The sequence below is a fragment of the Nyctibius grandis genome, chromosome 2 (genome assembly GCF_013368605.1).
Source record: "Nyctibius grandis isolate bNycGra1 chromosome 2, bNycGra1.pri, whole genome shotgun sequence".
In the NCBI taxonomy this organism is placed as follows: domain Eukaryota; kingdom Metazoa; phylum Chordata; class Aves; order Nyctibiiformes; family Nyctibiidae; genus Nyctibius; species Nyctibius grandis.
In genome coordinates, this window is record NC_090659.1 from 63,990,224 (window position 1) to 64,010,020 (window position 19,797).

Here is a 19,797-nt window from a genome sequence, read left to right on the forward strand (position 1 = left end):
TAAAGGGCAAGTGTCATGATGATGGAGCCAGGCTCTTCTCAGTGACATCCCTTGACAGCACAAGGGGCAATGGGTGCAAGCTGGAACACAGGAGGTTCCGCATAAATATGAGGAAAAACTTCTTTACGGTGAGGGTGACTGAACACTGAAACAGGCTGCCCAGAGAAGTTGTGGAGTCTCCTTCTCTGGAGACATTCAAAACCCGCCTGGACGCGTTCCTGTGTGATATGGTCTAGGTAATCCTGCTCCGCCAGGGGGATTGGACTAGATGATCTTTCGAGGTCCCTTCCAATCCCTAACATTCTGTGATTCTGTGAATGTTGGGAGGGACCATATCAAAAGCCTTACAGAAGTCCAGGTAGATGATATCAGTAGCTCTTCCCTTGTCCACTGATGTAGTCACTCCATCACAGAAGGCCACTAGATAACTCAGACGCTATTTGCCCTTGGTGAAGTCATGTTGGCTGTCTCTCTCACCTCTCAGTCTTCCATATGCTTTGACATATCTTCCAAGAGGAAGATCTTCATGATCTTAACAGGCATGGAGGTGAGGATGACTGGTTGGTAGTTCCCAGGGTCCTCCTTTCTACCCTTTTTAAAAATGGGTGTGATATTTCCCTTCTTTCAGTCACTGGGGTCTTCGCGTGACTCCCGTGACTTTTCATATATGATTTAGAGGCTTAGCAACTACACCTGCCAGTTCCCTCAGGATCCTAGGATGCATCTCATCAGGTCCTATGGGCTTCCGTAGGTTCAGGTTCCTCAGGTGATCTCAAACCTGATCTTCTCCTACAATGGGAGGGATTTCTTTCCCTCAGTCCCTGCCTTGAGGTTCAGGGTCTTGAGGGATGTGGGAAGAATCTGCGAGATTACTTGCGTTGAGCTATCCTGATCTTCTGGTAGATATGAAGGTGACTGAAATTGCCTGTGATTAGCAAGGCTTCCAATCTTGAGGATTCCTTCAGCTGTCTAAAGAAGGCTTCATTTACATCCTTTCTTGATCAGGTGGTCTGTAGCAGGCACCTACCACACTCATAATAAATAATTATGTATTGATACATCACATATAAATTATTATATATGACTACTTCACATACAAATAATTACATAAATACATATAAATAATTGTACCTGCTTCTTGCATATCCATTTAAACATCAGAATTTGTTTCAAATAAAATAAAAGATATTAGAATAAAAAAACGTCACTCTGGAGATGATCATGTCAAGTTATTCTCATTAAGAAGCAGAATCCATGGTTGTTGCTTTGCCAGCCATAGATACCATTGTTTAAAGATTCCCTTGTTATACTGGGCTTTTATCCCAGAGCCCTCAGTCCTAAGTATCATCCTAAAACAGATATGTTACTTTTAATCTGTTCTTTACCTCTTCTAAAACCTCTCACTGTGAAAACAAGTGGGAAACTTCAGAACATTAACAAATTCTATTACAGAAATTTTTGTGAACTACTTCACTCTTGCAATATCACCTACATCTCAGGCACACACAACTTCCAACACACCCTGCTTCTACCAGAACAGATTAAAAAAGCACTTATGCAGAAAAAAAAAGTACTTCATGAACCATTTATTTATTACTGAGTTATAAGCACTGCAAGTATGGGTTCACTGCAGAAATTAAATATTCTCTTGATTTACAGTCCTTCCTTGGTTCCTCTGTCCCTATTTGCTGTCTCCCCAAAAAGACAACAGTAAAAGGCAAAAACAACAGCCAGGAGTGCTGTAGGTGAGTCACTGACAAATAAGTAGCTTTCTCTACAGAGAAATACTGAAGTACTGAGTTCCTGAACACTTTCTGATTAAAAAACAAAAAACCAGATACATACATTTTAAAAAATCAGAAATGAAAAAAGGTGAAATATTCTCAGCAGTTGCAAATTGGCTTTCCTAACAAAAGGCAGCTTCCAGAGGATCCTGCTTCAATTAACAGAGAGATAGGCTCATACAGAGCCTGAATCAGAGCAGCAGTTTAAAATCAGTGATCTAAACTATTGATAGACAATTCTAGGAGGAGTGTGATGCAACTATTTAGCTGTATTTTTTCTCTTAGACTTCAACAGACTACAAGTGAAGTTCAGAGTGCCAGTGCAGCATGTAAGGGTATATGAAACTGTATAAGAAATAGTTATGCCAGCTCATTTGGCATGAAAGTACCAGTACAGTAAGAGTGCCTCTCTGCTTGAAGCACACAGATGTATAAAGGAGCTCAGTCTCAAAGTTGATGAGGGGAAAGCTAAAGACGTGATGCATGACTTGCATTTATATTCTGTTCTTGTTACACCAGCTAACAACATTACTTGCTGCCAGGCTGTCTACTATAGTGCTTTAATTAAGACCTCCTTCAGAGTGCAGGGGTCATGCAAAATGAATGAAAACAGCAGGCCAAATTCAGAGATGATGTACATTAGCGTAATTTACACTTCAATTAAACAGTGCAATTTGCATAATAAGAGAGTGCAATAAAGAGCTGGTAGCAGGGATAATAACCTAGATTTTACCTTAGGATTGTTTACACTTTTCTGCTCTAACCCTATCCTGTCATATATAAAGTATAGTGAATTATTCAAATGGCAATTTCTACTATCATCTTCCTTTACTAAGTCAACAAGCAATAGGCTTTAGAAACAATGTTTTTCTATAGGTACCTAATAGAAACAGGAAATTTTTTTGGTTGTTTGGTTTTGCCGTATCATACTAGAGGGAGACTCCAAAGTCCTTAATTAATAACTGCACTTAGAACAAAAGAACCAGAACTGTGAGGACATAAAACTATAGTATATAAGGCTCCAGCGGTAACAATACAGAACTAGTTCTCATGATCTGGCACATGCCACCAGCAGCCCTTCTGCCCTTTTAAGGCATCATACCTATCTGTAGAGACTTACCGGTTAGAGAGATGATCAGATTGTCATTACTATATTATAGTTTGTATAGATTTAAAAATCTTGAAGATATACCGAATGATGTCATCCAAAGATTTATATGAAGCTATAGTAGTTGATGATCTAACCCCAGAAATTATTTACAAGCTGAATATTTTATGTCACATTTATGATCACTCATATAAGACTTCAAAAAGGTCAGAAGAGAATTGCATAGTTACACCTCCTCTTAGGCACCTAAGTAGCACATAGCTTTTTATCTAGTTTCCATCCACTCTTGTCAGATATGATATGTTCCATGTGTGTTTCTTATTCCTTTTGCATATCATGGTGTGTTGTATCAACAGGAATTTACAGCATTTCTCATATCAGTCAAGGCTTTGATGAGCTATGTTGAAGAGCACCACAAAGTGTATATTGTACAATAGTACAGCCAAGATATCTCAAAAAGGATTAAGACTTTACAGAAACCACTGGCCAATGGCACTGCTCTTTGGGATCATCACTGTCCCTCATCCCTAAGTTTCGTTTCCATACTCCAGGAGATGGTATCCTGCAGGCTAGCAATATGCATTACAGAATCCAGCACTGAACACAACGCCTTGATTCACTGTCTCATTTCACCACAAGGAATCCTTAATAATGCAGTGACCACTGTTGCTCTTCCACTAAGTCAGTCAACATCTGATAGTTTTAAATAGAGAAGAAACAGCAAAGTTACTGTAAAGTAACTACGTCACTAAACTTTCAAAATGCCATGCAACTTCTGAACTCATTAATTTAATATTTTGAAATTGGGACTTAAGAGAGTTTGCAAAAATAACAAAAATCTTTTTTAGTACAGAATCAAAAAAAACTCTTCATGTATCAGATAGCCAATGCTAAAGCACAAGGGTAAGGGGGAATTTCACAAATAAAGAAGCAGTTTCATTCTCTCCATATGACAAATAAAGAAAAGCAATTATAGAAAAGAGATTAAAATGGTTAAAGACACTACCAATAAGAAGATTTGTCATTTATCTGCTTTTGTATCACTGCCATGGGATGACTGCCTTCATTAATGGTAAAGTGATGAGAACAAGATTATTTAAAAAAAAGCTCTTATCTATTATTCTCAAAACCTACTCTTTTTATTTTCAATTCTCTTCCCTGAAGGTTTTTTTATTATAATTATTTTGAAATCTATTTTTTGCCCTAAGAGGAAACTCAAGTGAGTGATGTGCATTTTAAAGAGAAAAGCAGTTTGTCTTGTCCCTTAATCCTGACAACAACATGCTATCTCTTTATTTCTTACCACAAGGATTTTTTGGTGTGTCTTTTCCTTTGTCTCTGACACTGGTCTTGTACAGTGTCTTCTTAAAATGGACAGACTTTCACTGTGAAAGTATCACATTTGTAGTGAAAAGTCATGCAGCAAGTAAAAAAACCACTCTCAGGAATAAAAGTGTAGAAGGAATTATTCACTCTGTATGAATGAAGCTGGCTAGAATCTCTCCTGGTCTTCAACATGCTTTTGTAGGGAAAGTAATTTTTGGAAAGTACCTAGTGATATTGTATTTTAATTGCCAAAATTTTCATCTGATCCATCTCTTCCATTATATATAACAGCAACTACTGAAGGTAAAGACAGTCTGATTAATGTAAGTGAGAGGATTTATATTTCCTCTGCCTTTATAACATCATTTGAGAATGTAGACTTTACATTCACATACACTTACCACTCAGCATGTCAATATAAAGCCTTCTCTCTCCTTCACCTACTGAAGCAGCTAAGAAATATAAGATTATGGTGAAATATATTTTTGGCAGCATCTCTGCTCTCTCCACGTGATGACCAGCACCCATGAAACAGCTTGCTATTCCTGCGAGTGACTGGGGAAAATCAGGAAGCGAATTACACTCTAGAATAAAAGCTCATTGTTTCATCTGCTCTCAGGAGACCGAAATGCAGATTGAGAAATTGTAATCTATAGCATTTTATAGACAGTGATTATCTAATTAGGTCATGTTCTTCCTAACAACCTTTTAATTCTCTAAAATTTTTAATGCAACTTTTATGTACCCCTATACATTAAACACTTTACTTACTTAAAAAAAAGCTTCTTTCACTGTTAATATTTTTCCTAGATCTTTTTTTCTCTTGCTGAATTTACATGACTTACAGTTAAGAGAACCTGGGATACTAAAAATTTGGGTGGCACATGACAGTTCTCTTAGTTTGCATTGCTGATGCTTGCTCTATTTCTGCCTGTGTAGGAACATAATTTGCCTTAAAGGTAACTAATAAAAGCTGGGTTACATTTATATAAAAATACAGTACTTTATATGAAAATTTAATATTACAAATGTATTGGGTCATTGAATCATAAGAAAAGGAGTAAGATTAGGCTAACATTCTCTTTTCTTTTCCATTCATCATTACCTGTAAAAACAAAGTATAAGGTATAAAATAATCACCTTACCAAAATTAAGTTCAAAGATGGAAGCTTTTGGTCCCTTAGACTGATTGAAAATTTTTGAAGAGTATCATTTTGCCACGATTTTTTTGCTAATGTTATAAAATTTTGAGAAGTCAAACAAAGGATATATATTTTTTTAATGTAAGCCCCCACCATTCCAAATATCTAACACAAAAATATACAAATCCCAAACTTTTTTTTTATGAGGACTTTAGAGGATTTGGTGGCTTGGTTTGTTGGTTTTTTTTTTTTTCCTGGATCATGTTCTGGAACTATTATTGGAGATTTTAAAGACTGAAGCTGAATCATTGGGAGTTTTATTGTCTTCCGTATCAGAAAGTTTTGCAAAATGCACAAAAAACTAAAAATGGCCAGCCAAAGCTTTGAAGGACTATTTCTTCAGTGCTTCCTCAGGTAGCATGGAGAGTTTTTTACTACAGTTTAAGTGAAGGATTATCACATTTTGAAATCATACTTAACATTTCAACAAGAAAATACCATCCAGGCAATATAATTTTATTAATCTTGGGAACAGAGTATCACAACTGAAGTTTCAAACTCCTCCACCTGAAAATCTGAGCATATGTCAGCATTTAGACAGAGACTATAGAAAGACACTATGAGTTGTAACAGTTCTATCTTCTTCTCCCTACACATTTTGGCTATCTATATGGCATTAAAAATCCTAAAAATGGTTTGTCCTTCAATGTCTTTATCCAAGACCATAAAAGTGACTGCAAAAGAGTACGTTAGCTATAACAACTGTTGCTGACTAACCTAGAAATAAAAGGTACAGATGAATAGAAAACATTCAAGGAAATACAATACATGACAATGTCATCAAGTCATGCACCTGCATCTCTGGGCTCTCTGTTCTGCATCCTATTCCACACATGAACTGCCTTACTAAAAGATCCCATTAAATAAAGACGTTAAGTGTTCAGCTTCTCCAGCAGTGCAGTGGATTACTGACCTGTACAAGGACTTACTGTCCTTGTACTATAGCCAGGAGGAAAATATTACAAGGAGGTTACCAAAACAGTAATGTTCAAATGGCAAAAGTAACACTTCCTTTTCCTTTGGAACTTTCCCTCCCTTTTCACACAATCCTCCCTACGGACTTCAGAAAAATTGAGGCTAGTGTTACAAATCCATGGCCTTTCCCACACCAGAAGACTTGAAAGAGGTTGCATTTGATTGGAAATCTTCATTTTGTTTCATTTGCTTGTGTAACTCTTCTGCCCATGACAAGCTATAATGACAAGTAGTAGGATTTTCAAATGGGACCAAAGAATTTAACTGTGCAAGCCCACTGACAATTTTTCGTAGGAACTAAACACCTTCATCACTTCAGCAGTGCAGGAACTTTCTCACATTTCTTATTATATCCAAAATATGAAGGATAAAAGGGAAGACTAGGGAGTCCAGGGTAAAAAAATACACTACCCGGTAAATTACAGATGATTAGACTAAAATGTCGACTAAAATGTCTTTTCTCTTTTTCTCTCCCAATTTCCTAAGCAAAATTGTTCATAGAACTAAAGCAAGATATCACATTCCATTTTAAAATGACAGTTTTCATGGGATTTTTTTCAAGTGTGGAATGCAGAATCTCTTGTTCCTTCATTACAGTAGTTGTCTATCATACTTTGTCCTAGATCCACATCTGTGCCATTTGCACTCCTCATAAACCTTGGTGATCTCTTCTTGTTTGGAAGTCAAATGAAGTTCAGTGAAAGCCACTATCAATTAAGCCTTTTCTTCCAACAGATAACTGCTTGTACTTTACTTGAAAATTTTGACCGATAGATCATTCAGTCAAATGAATTCACCTGAAAGGGACTTATTTCACTGCGAGTATCTCAACAGAACACCGCCAGCATTAATATTCAGCTGTTTTTTTCAGAAAGCCAAGACGATAGATTTATTGCCATTAATACTGAAATCTTTAAACTCACCTTCTCATTATACTTAATAAAACTTTTCAAAATTTAAAATATAAATAGAACATGTTCCATAACTTAAGACTGTATTTTAATACCAATTAAACTTGTTTTTATGACTGTCATTCTTTTCTCTGGCATTTGACCCTCATAGTGCACAATGCAGTTATATCATAGAACTGACTCCAAATGCTCAACATGCGCAACTCCTAGTGAAGCAGATGAGAGAAGAGACATTCAGCATTCAATGAGAACAGGAAAAGAGTGAGGCAGTATTAAAAAGAAAAAATCAAATGTCAACACTCCTTTCTTTTAGTTCTAATTCTTGCAATCATGAACAACAAAATGCAGTTAATTGCCTACAGATGCCCATGTTTCACCTAACTTGTAGCTAAAAATTCCTTTGAGAATTTTTAGCAAGAAAAGAGAAACTTAATTCACTAGAAAACTATAGCTTAATTGAGAAAAGAACAAGTAACAATCTATTAATACATAGTTCTTTTAAGATACAGCTAATGCTGCATTTACTAAGTTATGAGCTGCTACACATTTACAGGGGGAAAAAGAAACAATTATCACAGTGCTAACTTGGGTAGACAGACAATCTTTGACTATGTTAGATAGTATCAGTGAAAAAAAGAAATTGCAAATGAAATGACATTTAGAGTCAAACGCAATAATTCAAGAGTAGCTTTAGACCTTTTCCAGCAAATACTTAAGTGGGCAGAATTCATAACAACTTCAATTACCAGTTCTAGCAAACGTCTGTCTCATATTTACTTTTCTTTCTTCTCTCTGCAGAAAACCACATTTCAAACAGTGACAGACAAAAATTAGCAGGTCTTCTTCCTTCTGAGGAAAGTTTCTTTTTGCTGGCAATGTGTTATTCAATTGTATGTATGACAATATATTTTTTTCAGTCAAAGTTTGAAAAGGCTACAGTGTCACGAAGAAACTCTTTCAAATGAAAAGTCAGTGGCTAACTAACTAGCAAACTGCACTGAAGAACAACTGCGTTTTAGAAGTCAGTCCTACATGCAGTAGGGCAAGTTCTTAGGCAATGTAAATCAAATCAGCTCTTGTCACAATGGTGCCACAACATTTTACATAGGCTGAAAATCTCATGCTGGTTTTGTCAAAGAATGCAAAGAATAGGTTCATATTTTTAATGTGTCTTTAGCAAAGACTTAACTGCAGCAATCTTCAAAGCATCTTTGAAAACCTCCAAAACAAATGTTGAGATATGTAAAACAAAATACAAAACAGTAGATGACAGGAAAAATAGGTGATCTTTGTATTCTTCTTCTCCCTTCTCATTACTTACATATTATGCAGGTGTGATTCATGCACAGTAAGCCAAGAAAGTTCACGTTTTTCAGTATTAGTAATGCTGGACATCTGTAAAAATTCTTTTAATGGAAGTACATTTTAAGAGCATGAAAATTCTTCCAGAAATGAGCTTACCTCTTCCAGAGCAAGGTAAATTAGAATTTCCTTGGCATTTCTTAGCACTTTCCTCAACTGACAATGGACAAGAACGTGGATGTTCACACTTCTTCCCAGTCCATCCTTCTTTACAGTCGCACCTACCACAATTACACTGTCCATGACCTTCACGTGAATGCAATTAAAGATTAGCTTCCATACTGATGACAGGTATTAAAACATGATTAGATGAACTTTATCAAATTGGTGGTTTCATTAAATAATCAGATGGAAAAAATACAATCAACTCACCATATCTACTTTTTTTCTGACAACAGCTCTGGTCTATCATTCCATTTCAGCCATATTTCCTTTTAAATTTTTTTCTTAAGGGATGTTTTGCCACCTTGCACACCCTTCTCATGAGAAAGGGTGGAATAGAGCTTGCAAATGCACATTCACTTGCTCTCTGGAGAAGTGGGGCCATCATAAGGCAATATTCCATTTACCTTTATGTTTTTCTTTTTCTAACACAGCTGCAGCATATTCTCTAAGTAATATATCAATACCGTCTTTTATCTACTTGCAATCAATGTGATCCACTAGAGATGAGCAATGTCGCACCAGTTCCAAGTCTCAAACCAGTGCCTTCTACTAAATAGTGATGTGCAAATAATAAAATATTGGATATAATAAATTCTCATTTCCATAGGGCAGTTGGATGTGGTTTTGGTATCTCACAGAATCACAGAATCACAGAATCACAGAATCAGCCAGGTTGGAAGAGACCTCAGGGATCATCGAGTCCAACCGTTGCCCTTACACCACCCTGTCAACTAGACCATGGCACTAAGTGCCATGTCCAGTCTTTTCTTAAACACATCCAGAGATGGTGACTCCACCATCTCCCTGGGCAGCCCATTCCAATGTCTAATGACCCTTTCTGTAAAGAAATTCGTCCTGATGTCCAACCTGAACCTCCCCTGGCGAAGCTTGAGGCTGTGCCCTCTTGTCCTAGCGCTAGTTGCCCGGGAGAAGAGGCCAACTCCCACTTCACTACAACCTCCCTTCAGGTAGTTGTAGACTGCAATAAGGTCACCTCGGAGCCTCCTCCTCTCCAGGCCAAACAACCCCAGCTCCCTCAGCCTTTCCTCGTAGGTGATACCCTCCAGACCCTTCACCAGCTTGGTTGCCCTCCTCTGGACTCGCTCCAACACCTCAACATCTTTCTTGAAGTGCGGGGCCCAGAACTGAACACAGTACTCAAGATGCGGCCTCACCAGTGCCGAGTAGAGAGGGATGATCACTTCCCTAGACCAGCTGGCTACACTATTCCTAATGGAGGCCAGGATGCCATTGGCCTTCTTGGCCAGCTGGGCACACTGCTGGCTCATGTTTAGCTGTCGATCAGCACCCCCAGGTCTCTTTCCACCAGGCCGCTTTCTAACCACTCTTCCCCCAGCCTGTAGAGCTGCATGGGGTTGTTGTGGCAGAAGTGTAAGACCCGGCACTTGTTCTTGTTGAGCCTCATGCCGTTGGTCTCGGCCCATCTATCTAACCTGTCCAAATCCCTCTGTAGGGCCTTCCTACCCTCCAGCAGATCGACACTGCCACCCAGCTTGGTGTCATCTGCAAATTTACTGAGGGTGCACTCAATCCCTACATCTAGATCATCTATAAAGATATTGAACAGCACCGGTCCCAGAACTGAGCCCTGGGGAACACCGCTAGTGACCGGCTGCCAGTTGGACTTTGCCCCATTCACCACCACTCTCTGGGCTCGGCCATCCAGCCAGTTTTTAACCCATCGAAGAGTCCACCCATCCAAGCCCCGGGCATACAGTTTGTCCAGGAGGATGTTGTTGGAGACAGTGTCGAATGCCTTACTGAAATCTAGATAGACTACATCCACAGCCCTGCCCTCATCTACTAAGCGGGTCACTTTGTCATAGAAGGAGACCAGGTTGGTCGAGCAGGACCTGCCTTTCATGAATCCATGTTGGCTGGCCCCGATGCCCCGATTGTCCTGCATGTGCCTATCTCATTAGCTAACTTGACTCTTCCTGACCCTAGCAACATAAATGCAACTTTCACTGTGCAAGTTGAGGTGAGGAAAAGCAACTGAACTCAATAGAAGCTTTTCTGGAAATTTTCTTTAAACAAATGTGACAGCCAAGAAGTTAGGGGTGAATCCCTCCTGAGAACTTAACCTGGAAAACCATCCAAACAATCTATTTCCTCTATATGAATACTAACACATCCAGATCAAGAAAAAACAAGCTAATTGCTCAGCTCCAGTCATCATGAGCCTAATGCATTTTGCATAAAGCAGTGGGATTCTGGCAATACAAAATATTCCTTGCACGGGATGAGGAAAGCTTGAGCATCAGCAAAAACATTCCTTGCCACAAAATCAAATATCGATTTTCATGAGCTCTGACAGCAGATTAGATCTTCTCTCACAATTTTCACATAGTCATCATTCACCAGACACAGGACCCCAAAGTATTGCTTTGATGTCCACTTGTCTATCCAGGTTCTTCTTGAAAACAGTAACAACAGATTTTATATCTCTTTCTAACTGTACTTGCATTTTAAGACTGTCTTATATTATATTTATAAAACATATCATTTATCAGTTCACAAGGAGAAAATGGGAGGAAGCAAGCATTCTATGAGTTATCAGAGTAGTTCTCAGAATTCAAGTCTTATTAATTTCACAAGAATAACTTTTCTTTACATTAGTTATTTATTTTTCTTGAAAAGCTTTAAAGGCTTCCTCTTGTTTAGAGGGTAGATTTAGATTAGATATTAGGAAGAAATTCTTTACTGTGAGGGTGGTGAGACACTGGAACAGGTTGCTCAGAGAAGTTGTGGATGCCCCATCATTAAAGATTTTCAAGATAAGGTTTGACAGGGCTTTGAGCAACCTGATCTAGTGGAAGGTAGAACTGCCCATGACAGGTGGGGTTGGAACTAGATGACCTTTAATGTCCCTTCAAACCCAAACCATTCTATGATTCTATGATGCTATGATTCTGTCCCTTGCTTTCGTGTGTACCTGCTGACAGGCTGCAAATTGGACGTATGTTCCTTGATCCAGATAGATACTTATGAGAGGATGATGTTCTTTCATATAATATTTTCTTTGCTAGAGCCACAGCAAAGGAGCTAATGAGATGTGTGAATGTAGGAATTTTCTTCTGGAAGCCTTTTTTCTTTCTGTGTCAAGTCATGAAAGCTATTCTCTCTTTAAAGGAAGAGAATCACTTTAACATTGTGAACACCTCTGAAAGAAAATAATTCAGTAACATGCTGAACAGCACTTCAGATGTTAAAAGAAGGCATTCGGTTGCCAATAATATGAGGTACTGCAAATTGACGGTCAACTCAAGACATATGAAGCTTCTGGAGGGAGCTGCTGTTGTGTGATGTTAAATCCTCACAGCAGGACTGTCAATTCCTGTCATTTGTAGTTTATGAAATAAATATAGCATTTCATTCAGTTACAGTAAAACTCTTTACATGTAAACATTTTTCTTTCAAATCATTGAAATGATTTCCTATCATTTCAATCTGCTACTCAGGACAATGTAATTTCCTTGCTTTACCTTTTAGGTAGGCAGAACAAGACAGGAAAAGTTTTGTATCAGCTCCATTTGATGTGGTCTTTAAGAGAGCTGGATTATTTGCCCTAATCTGATGAATCCCTCTTGGATTCATCCTAAAATAATTGTAAGAAAAATGAGGATATTTTGCAGATACATCTAACACGTGCACACTTTGTACATTAAGTAAATTTATTTCACATAAACAAATAAAAAATATGTCCAATTACAATTCTGCTAGTAAATATTTGATTTAATTGCAGATTCTGTCTGTCTACCACAATAAACCAAAATTAATACTTATGCATCTTGTCCATTTCTGAAACAGGACTAAACAGCAGGTCGATAAGACGTTCACACTGTTTCGTGTGAGTTTTGCACAATCTATTTGAAGAATGCATACTTGGATGGCCAGCTAAGGCTAAATTAGGCTTTTCTAAAACATAAGAATAAGTAGTAGTAAGATTTTTGCTGATTAGATTGAAAAACTAAGCTATACTTCAACATGAGTTTTAGTTACATCAAGAAAGCCATATGAGTACCTCCTTTTGTATCTCTCATAAGGTTTGCTCATTTACAGTTATGTCTGTGTAATAAAGAACACTGTACCAGTCCTTAATCCAGTGTCAAATGGCAATATCTTCCTCCCAGCTCCTTTGTAACTGTCCGTACTCTGTAAGAACTCTGCATTCTTACAACCATTACCACCCTGAGCAGCAGCAGCAGCAATGGCAATAATGTTTGGGAAAGAGGGAGTTCAAGCCCTGTTTCAGTGATGCAGCATTAGCTGTAGATGCCACAGGTTTGCTTTAATCTAATTAAGTTTGAAACTCTTGTGTTCACCCTTAACTACAGAACTCATTTACCATGTTGTTTTTTAGCTTTGTATTCCTTAGCTGATGCTGACATTCTGATCAGTCCCTAAAAACATACTCAGCAACACAATAATAGCATTCAAAAGTTGACAACATCCCAAAGTCAACCCTCCTGTCATGGAAAACTGCAGTCATGACTGCAGTTCTACATCCTTCCAGCTTATTAATTAAATAAACCTATATAACATTTGTAGGTGGCTGAAACAGTAACAAGCAAATTAATTCACTGAAGGTTTTTAGAAATGCTTCTTCCTTTTTTTTTTTTCTCATTTTATTAGCTAGTGATTCACCAATATTTATTAAAAAAAACAAACATAAGAGTTGAGAAACTTTTCCGCTTTATAACAGGCAAAGAGGCAGCTAAATTTTATGTATGTTTCAGCCTTCTCTCCCTATTACAGACAACTCGTATGGTCTTTCCATGAGGGATTTCTCATTCTAGTAATAGGAGGAGAATATACCACATCATTATTTTCCTTGATGTGACCGCATTCTTCCTATTATTAATTAGGCAGGATTAGATTTCTACAGGATGCATTAGAGCTGACAACCTATAATCTGTCAAGACCCTTTGAAACCACCCTTATTTATTTTCACAGAGTTCCTGTGTGTACAAATTGCATGCTGCGTATTGATCAAAGTCCTTTTCTCCTGCCCAGTATTACCATCTTTATCAGTAACTATACAAAATTGTATGCAAGGTCTTGCTCAGAATCTCAGCTTTTGTTAGCAGATATGTGAAGCATCAATCTAAATACACTGAAAATCTTGGATGGCTGGATGGATGTTAACTAATTTGAATATAATGCTCTGAAGTACAAGTAGAAGAAAAAGGGAAGGTGAGAGTGTCTAAGATGTACAGTCAGTGATGTGTAGCTGGACCACACATTCATATTTTCCACATATTGATGCTCTACTTGTTCTCAGGTCAATTAGTATTCTCAGGATGCTGTTTTTCATTAACTCATTAATTCACTTTTCCTTGAATTTCTTCCTCTTGCTTGTCCTCTCCCTGCCATATAACATGAACTAACAAATAAAATTTGATCTAACAAATTTTCAAATTTAAATTTTCCCAAGGAAGGACAGATATATATATATATATATTAAAGTTTCAACCATTCTCCAATTTATGTTAGGTTACACTGAAGACAAGAGTATTAGAAGGGAGATGGGCACCTAAAAGTATTTCATATTTACAGAATTTTGTTAAAAGGCATAGAAAAAAATACATTTTAAGAAAGCTTTAGAACTGGAAACATTTTTTTTTAACAGAATTATGTCTTTTAATTTAAAAATCCACTCCCAAAAAAAAACCCCCAGCTAAATCATGGTAAATTTTAAGCTAGGAAAATGAGAATTGGAGCACTAAGGAAAAGTAAGATCAGACCATTTGGATGCTTTGTTATAAAACTACACATAAGTTCCTTTTATATATATTCCTTACCTGAACAGAAGTCATCAGAATATCTATCATACACTGCTTTGCAGTTTCTTTCATCACACTCACAAGTATCTCCATGAATATCTCCCCAGTCACCAGTTGGGTCCACATCATGGCATGTGCATTCCCCACATACACATGTGCCTAGGAAAGAGAAAAAAAAAAAGAGACACAAAGATAGAAGATTAACTGAGCAATTTAGAGTAATAGTAGTGTGATTACAGGATTTTACACTTGTGAATTTTCTGCTGTCACAGAAGTGCAATCTCAAAGCTGCAACTGTTAATCATGAGCGTATGCTTATCTTCTATGATTTAAAACCTATGATTATTTAGTAGTAATACTTTAGACAAACAAGTTGACTTCCTGTTCAAGTTTCTTTTTGCTGTTGAGCCTTGTTAGGAATGAACAGAAAAATGTATTGCACAGAACGGTCGTAAATCATTGATATCAACAGTAATTTGCTCTGACACTGATGACAATAAAAATCAGTGCTGTTTAAATGACTTGGGCTTGGGCACAGTGGATAATTAATGATTGTTAAAGCATAAACATTTAAATCAGAAGGGAATCCAAATTTTAATCCAGCTGAAAATGTCTAGGAGGTCATTCTTTACCTGAGAAGAACATCAGCACAGATCTACATGAAAATGATACTTTTCTACTTTTTCCCAAGTCAATATTCAGGGTGACACCCTGTTGTTTACAATAAGAAGGGAAATGTGAAATATGACAGAGATACTTATTTGGCACCACCCTACTGATGTACAGAGAACACGAATCCTACTTAGGAAAAGTCAGAAAAAAAAAAGTTTCCTTATTCAGAAATCCAAATACGCCTCAGAGCCATACACTCACTACTTTTCCTGAGATGCCAACAGGCACAAAAAAGCAGCCTAACCTTACAGATGCATTCAGTTCACTTCCTGAAGAGTATCTTCACCTTCTGCTACTTCACCAAAGCCTTTTATTCTTATTCAGATTACTTTGAACAATATAATGCATTTGAGAACAACAGGACAGTGTGACTCATGAATGTATATATAGATATGGGCACATTCTCTAAAAAGAGAAGCTCTACACCATCATGCATGCATGACAGTTACACGAAGCAGGATGAGCTGCTGCCCTGTTTAGTGCCAAAGCCACCAAGACAGCCATCAAGAAATTTGCACCTGATTTTTGATACATTCACAATTCAGTGATATTATTGAAGGAGAAGAAAAAAAACACCACCACCAAACAAACAAACAGAAAATGAAGAAATGCCTCTGGACAGTGATTAATCCTCCCAGAAACAACTTGAAAGTGAATCCTGGATATCAAAATGCAAAACACCATCTCACCAAATCTGAAAAAATCTAAAGGTTCACATTTAGTCTCAGCTGGTTGAATAGAAAGTTGGTGAAAAGATAAGACAGTTTATCCATCTTAGCAGTGAAGGAGGCTGGACAGCAAGGTTAGCCTCAATATTTAATTTTCAGAAGGCTCGAGACTGAAGATGAACTGCACCTATATCGCAAGACATATAAACATGGAAAATTGGGTAAATAGGACTAAAGAGAGAAGTACTGTGTTGGAAAGCAACTTTATGTAGTCAAAAGCCTGTAAAATTTTTATGTGGATAAAATCACGAATACATGAGAGGCTAAAAATATAGAAGTATTCCATGAATGTACCTTTGTATCGGAGTTTGTAGCTATTCAGAATATCAGCTATACTATTTATCCTCATTTCCCCCAGTTACAATGTAAAGAAATATTTGCACATTAAAATTTCAAATTTGAACAAAAAATTGCTCTGACAAGAAATTCTTTGACCAGAAATTACTTTTTCAGTGCAAACAAAGCATCTGATCTGAAGCCACTTCGATATTAATTACTTCCAGAATTAACAGAAAATTTTTCATTGCTGAAGTCTCAAGACTAAATGAGCCTACATGAACTCTGTACTTGAGCCAATCTTTCAGTTTCCTCATAATTAAGAGAAGAGAGTTTTCTAAATGCTCTCAGGATAATTAGATGTTCACACTATAGCAGGTTTTGTCCGTAGAGATGTTTTTGAGAAAGGTATCTGTGACTTGCGCTTATGTTCTACTGTAATTATTCTGGACTATTGCCAAAAAAAATAACCTGTTTTTTTAACTCTTTGTTCAGTGAAGCCAAACATAGCAGCTAGTGAAAAGCAACCTTATTTTGCGCTATTTTTTTTCCAAAATAGCAAAATTAGACAGAAGTATAAGGTAAAATTCAAATTACAGAACTTTGTGCAAATAAAACCCCATGGAGTTAGCAATATTGTGTGAAGTCTACCTTTCCAGCTCTGTATGCATTCACAGCATTGTTACTGAACACTTCCTAGTTCTTTTTTCAGGTTGCAGTGGAAACTAAAAGCTTTGTGTTTTCATTTTCCCTATTCAATTGTGGGTCCTTGGTCATCTTTAAGAGCGAATTGACATACAGTCCTGTTGGCCTTGCAGCACCAATCCATTCAAAGTAAAAAATCTGCTAATATTTTATTTTGCAGGATAGGTCTCTCACCAAAGCACATGTACTAACAAATTATCCTGCTCAGTCTTACTACAAAAATGAAGGATGAGAACAACTTGGGTCAGCTTAATCCAAAAATGGGTGTGGATTTTTGTAAGTTTATACCTAAACACAGGTATCTACCCACTCACTTGGAAGCATATAACCAGCTTTGAAATGAGTGAGAACAAACTAGAAACTATCAGCAAACACAATCTATGTCCTACTGCAGAAAATGCATATTGTAAAATAAAAGCAAGCTGTATAAATATGCGTAGAAGGAACGTGCGAATGACACACCTCTGTTGCTGCAGATTTTGCCATCTGGAGATGTGCATCTTTTCTTGATCTCCCAGGGGGTGATGTCACACTGGAATTCACATTTATCTCCATGCCAACCAGCCTCACAGTAACAGTTTCCACAGTAACACTTTCCATGGCCTTAACCCAAAACAAATTTTATACAGTGAGAAAGAGGCAAGTTTTTAAAAGGCACTAACAATTTAACTGTTTCGATCTTTTCTTTTAAAAACTTTTAGTGCTAGACTTAGAATAGAAACAACTCATAAACCATATATGCCTACATAAAATAAGACAAAGGATATCTGAATTACACTTTTCCCCAAGTCTATTTTAGAACATGTTTTCATTTAATCAGAGATTAAATCTAATCAATAAAAACTAAGAAAATAGCATCAATATTTTTATATTTGTAAGCTTAAATTTTGAAACTTTATAGGTAAATTTGAAAGACGGTAAATGCAACAGTTAAAATTTAAGCACAGCTTTAAATGTTAAGAGAGGACACATTTTCCCACTGTACTTGGCATGTCTAAGAAAGCACTGTATGTTCATGACCCCTCAGACAATTCCAACAGAGGGACCTTGATTCACTACAAACTGTCTACATTGTATAGGGCTTCCCTTCTTACCTGTGAAGAAGATTTTTGAACATGGATAAACCAGTTCATGAAAGATTAAGAATTAGTAAAATTAACCTGTTAGATGTTCATTTAACAAATCACACATATCCCAAAAAGATATTTACTTCATCTGAGGCTTGATGAAACCAGCTCCTGAACATTTTGATCCACTGAGGCACTTCTGTCATGTGCTTCAATGACACAAGGCATTTAAATTAAGTAGCTACAACTCTTAGTAATCTTAAAGCCATATGTTAATTCTTTACTAGAATGATCAAGTCAGGAACCTGTCCTATTTCTCTCTAGGTCTGTTAAGCTTAGTAGACCTGATCATCTCTATCACAGTCTGGTCAATTTAGATCCTTAACTATCAAGAGTGCAAATTTAGACCCGTGGAATAAAATTTTTCCTGTTTTTACAACTACACATTACATTACATTTCCATTACAATTGTTTGTTTGCATGTCAAAAAAAGAATGGAAGATAAAAATACCATATTACTTAGATAACTAAACAACAAATACAGTCTAAAATAATGCTAATTACCAAAAGGTAGTTCTTGAACAGTGGACAAGAAATAAAGGGGAAAATGGTGAAGGAGTAAATTAATTTGATCTACTGGAAAGTTCTGCAGATTAAAACATCACTACTTCATTCTTCACTCACACTTGTATAGTTTTCAAATAAATATGAATCAAGCGATACAATTTGCCACTACCTCTTGCTCTTGACTGAAGACAAAATCACTCCATTAGAGAAAAAAGCCTTAGATAAAAAAGATTAGGATCAGAATTTAATTTGTTAGAAATCATGATACTTTATGTGAAATAAGCTGCAACTTGATTCCAAAGTTTATGTAACCTTAAATAAAAAGTGATACAGTCAATCAAAATCCTACTGAGGCTGGAAAAGCCTGATACATCTTTGTAACTCTGCCCTACCTAAGAATTGATTTGCTTGAAAATGCAGTCCCTTTGTGCAAAGATTAAAACGCATGTTATCCATATCTCAGCATGACATTGTATGCTTTTCCAGGACAAAATCCCAGCTCACAGCTGCAGGCTTTAGAAACATGTGTGTAAACAGTAGCTTTTGTTTTTTCATTAGTTTGATCCTCCTGAGTTGGCTTTCTTTGAAGACGAAATCTTCAAGACCTGTCTATACCTTCAAGGGCAATAAAGGGCATGTAGCAACTAAGTAGGTGCTACACAAACTATGAAAGTACAACAGGCAGTGGTTAGGTTCACTCTGCCTGTGGAGAGTATCCAGGGGCCATTGCTAGCTAAGCAGAACTGGGTTGGAATGACGTTTCTTTATTACTTCATAAACAAACATAAATGATGCCTGTGGCGGAAATCCCATGGAAGGAAAGACAGCATAGAGAGTATTAAAGGAGACATCGGGATGGGAGGGAGAAGCAATAACCAGATAGGCATGTGGAGTCTGCTTTTTCTGTGACGAAATTATGTACCTTTGACCTTCAGTTCACGTGCTGTCCATTTTTTCTGCATAAGGCCTGGTTCAATATATGGTTATGTCCTGTAGAGGTTTGTTAGAAAGCAAAATCTAACACTCATAACCTATATGCATTAACTTTTCAACTTACAACAACCTAACCAAGTCAAGCACACCATTAGTTTTTATTTACTTTAGAAGGCTCCAAACCTTCCATAAGGTATCAGGGCTTTTGT

At 37.0% G+C, this 19,797-nt stretch overlaps 1 protein-coding gene across 1 annotated transcript in view; it reads right to left on the bottom strand.

Annotated features, from left to right (window-relative positions):
• The window catches only part of ITGBL1 (integrin subunit beta like 1), a 150,498-nt gene that overhangs the window by 63,734 nt on the left and 66,967 nt on the right, over positions 1-19,797 (bottom strand). The window contains exons 5-7 of the mRNA XM_068425577.1: positions 17,484-17,624; positions 14,659-14,799; positions 8,768-8,914 (exon numbers count right to left, since the gene is read on the bottom strand). Of these exons, the coding sequence (XP_068281678.1) occupies positions 8,768-8,914; positions 14,659-14,799; positions 17,484-17,624 (429 nt within the window). The remainder of the gene's footprint in view (positions 1-8,767; positions 8,915-14,658; positions 14,800-17,483; positions 17,625-19,797) is intronic.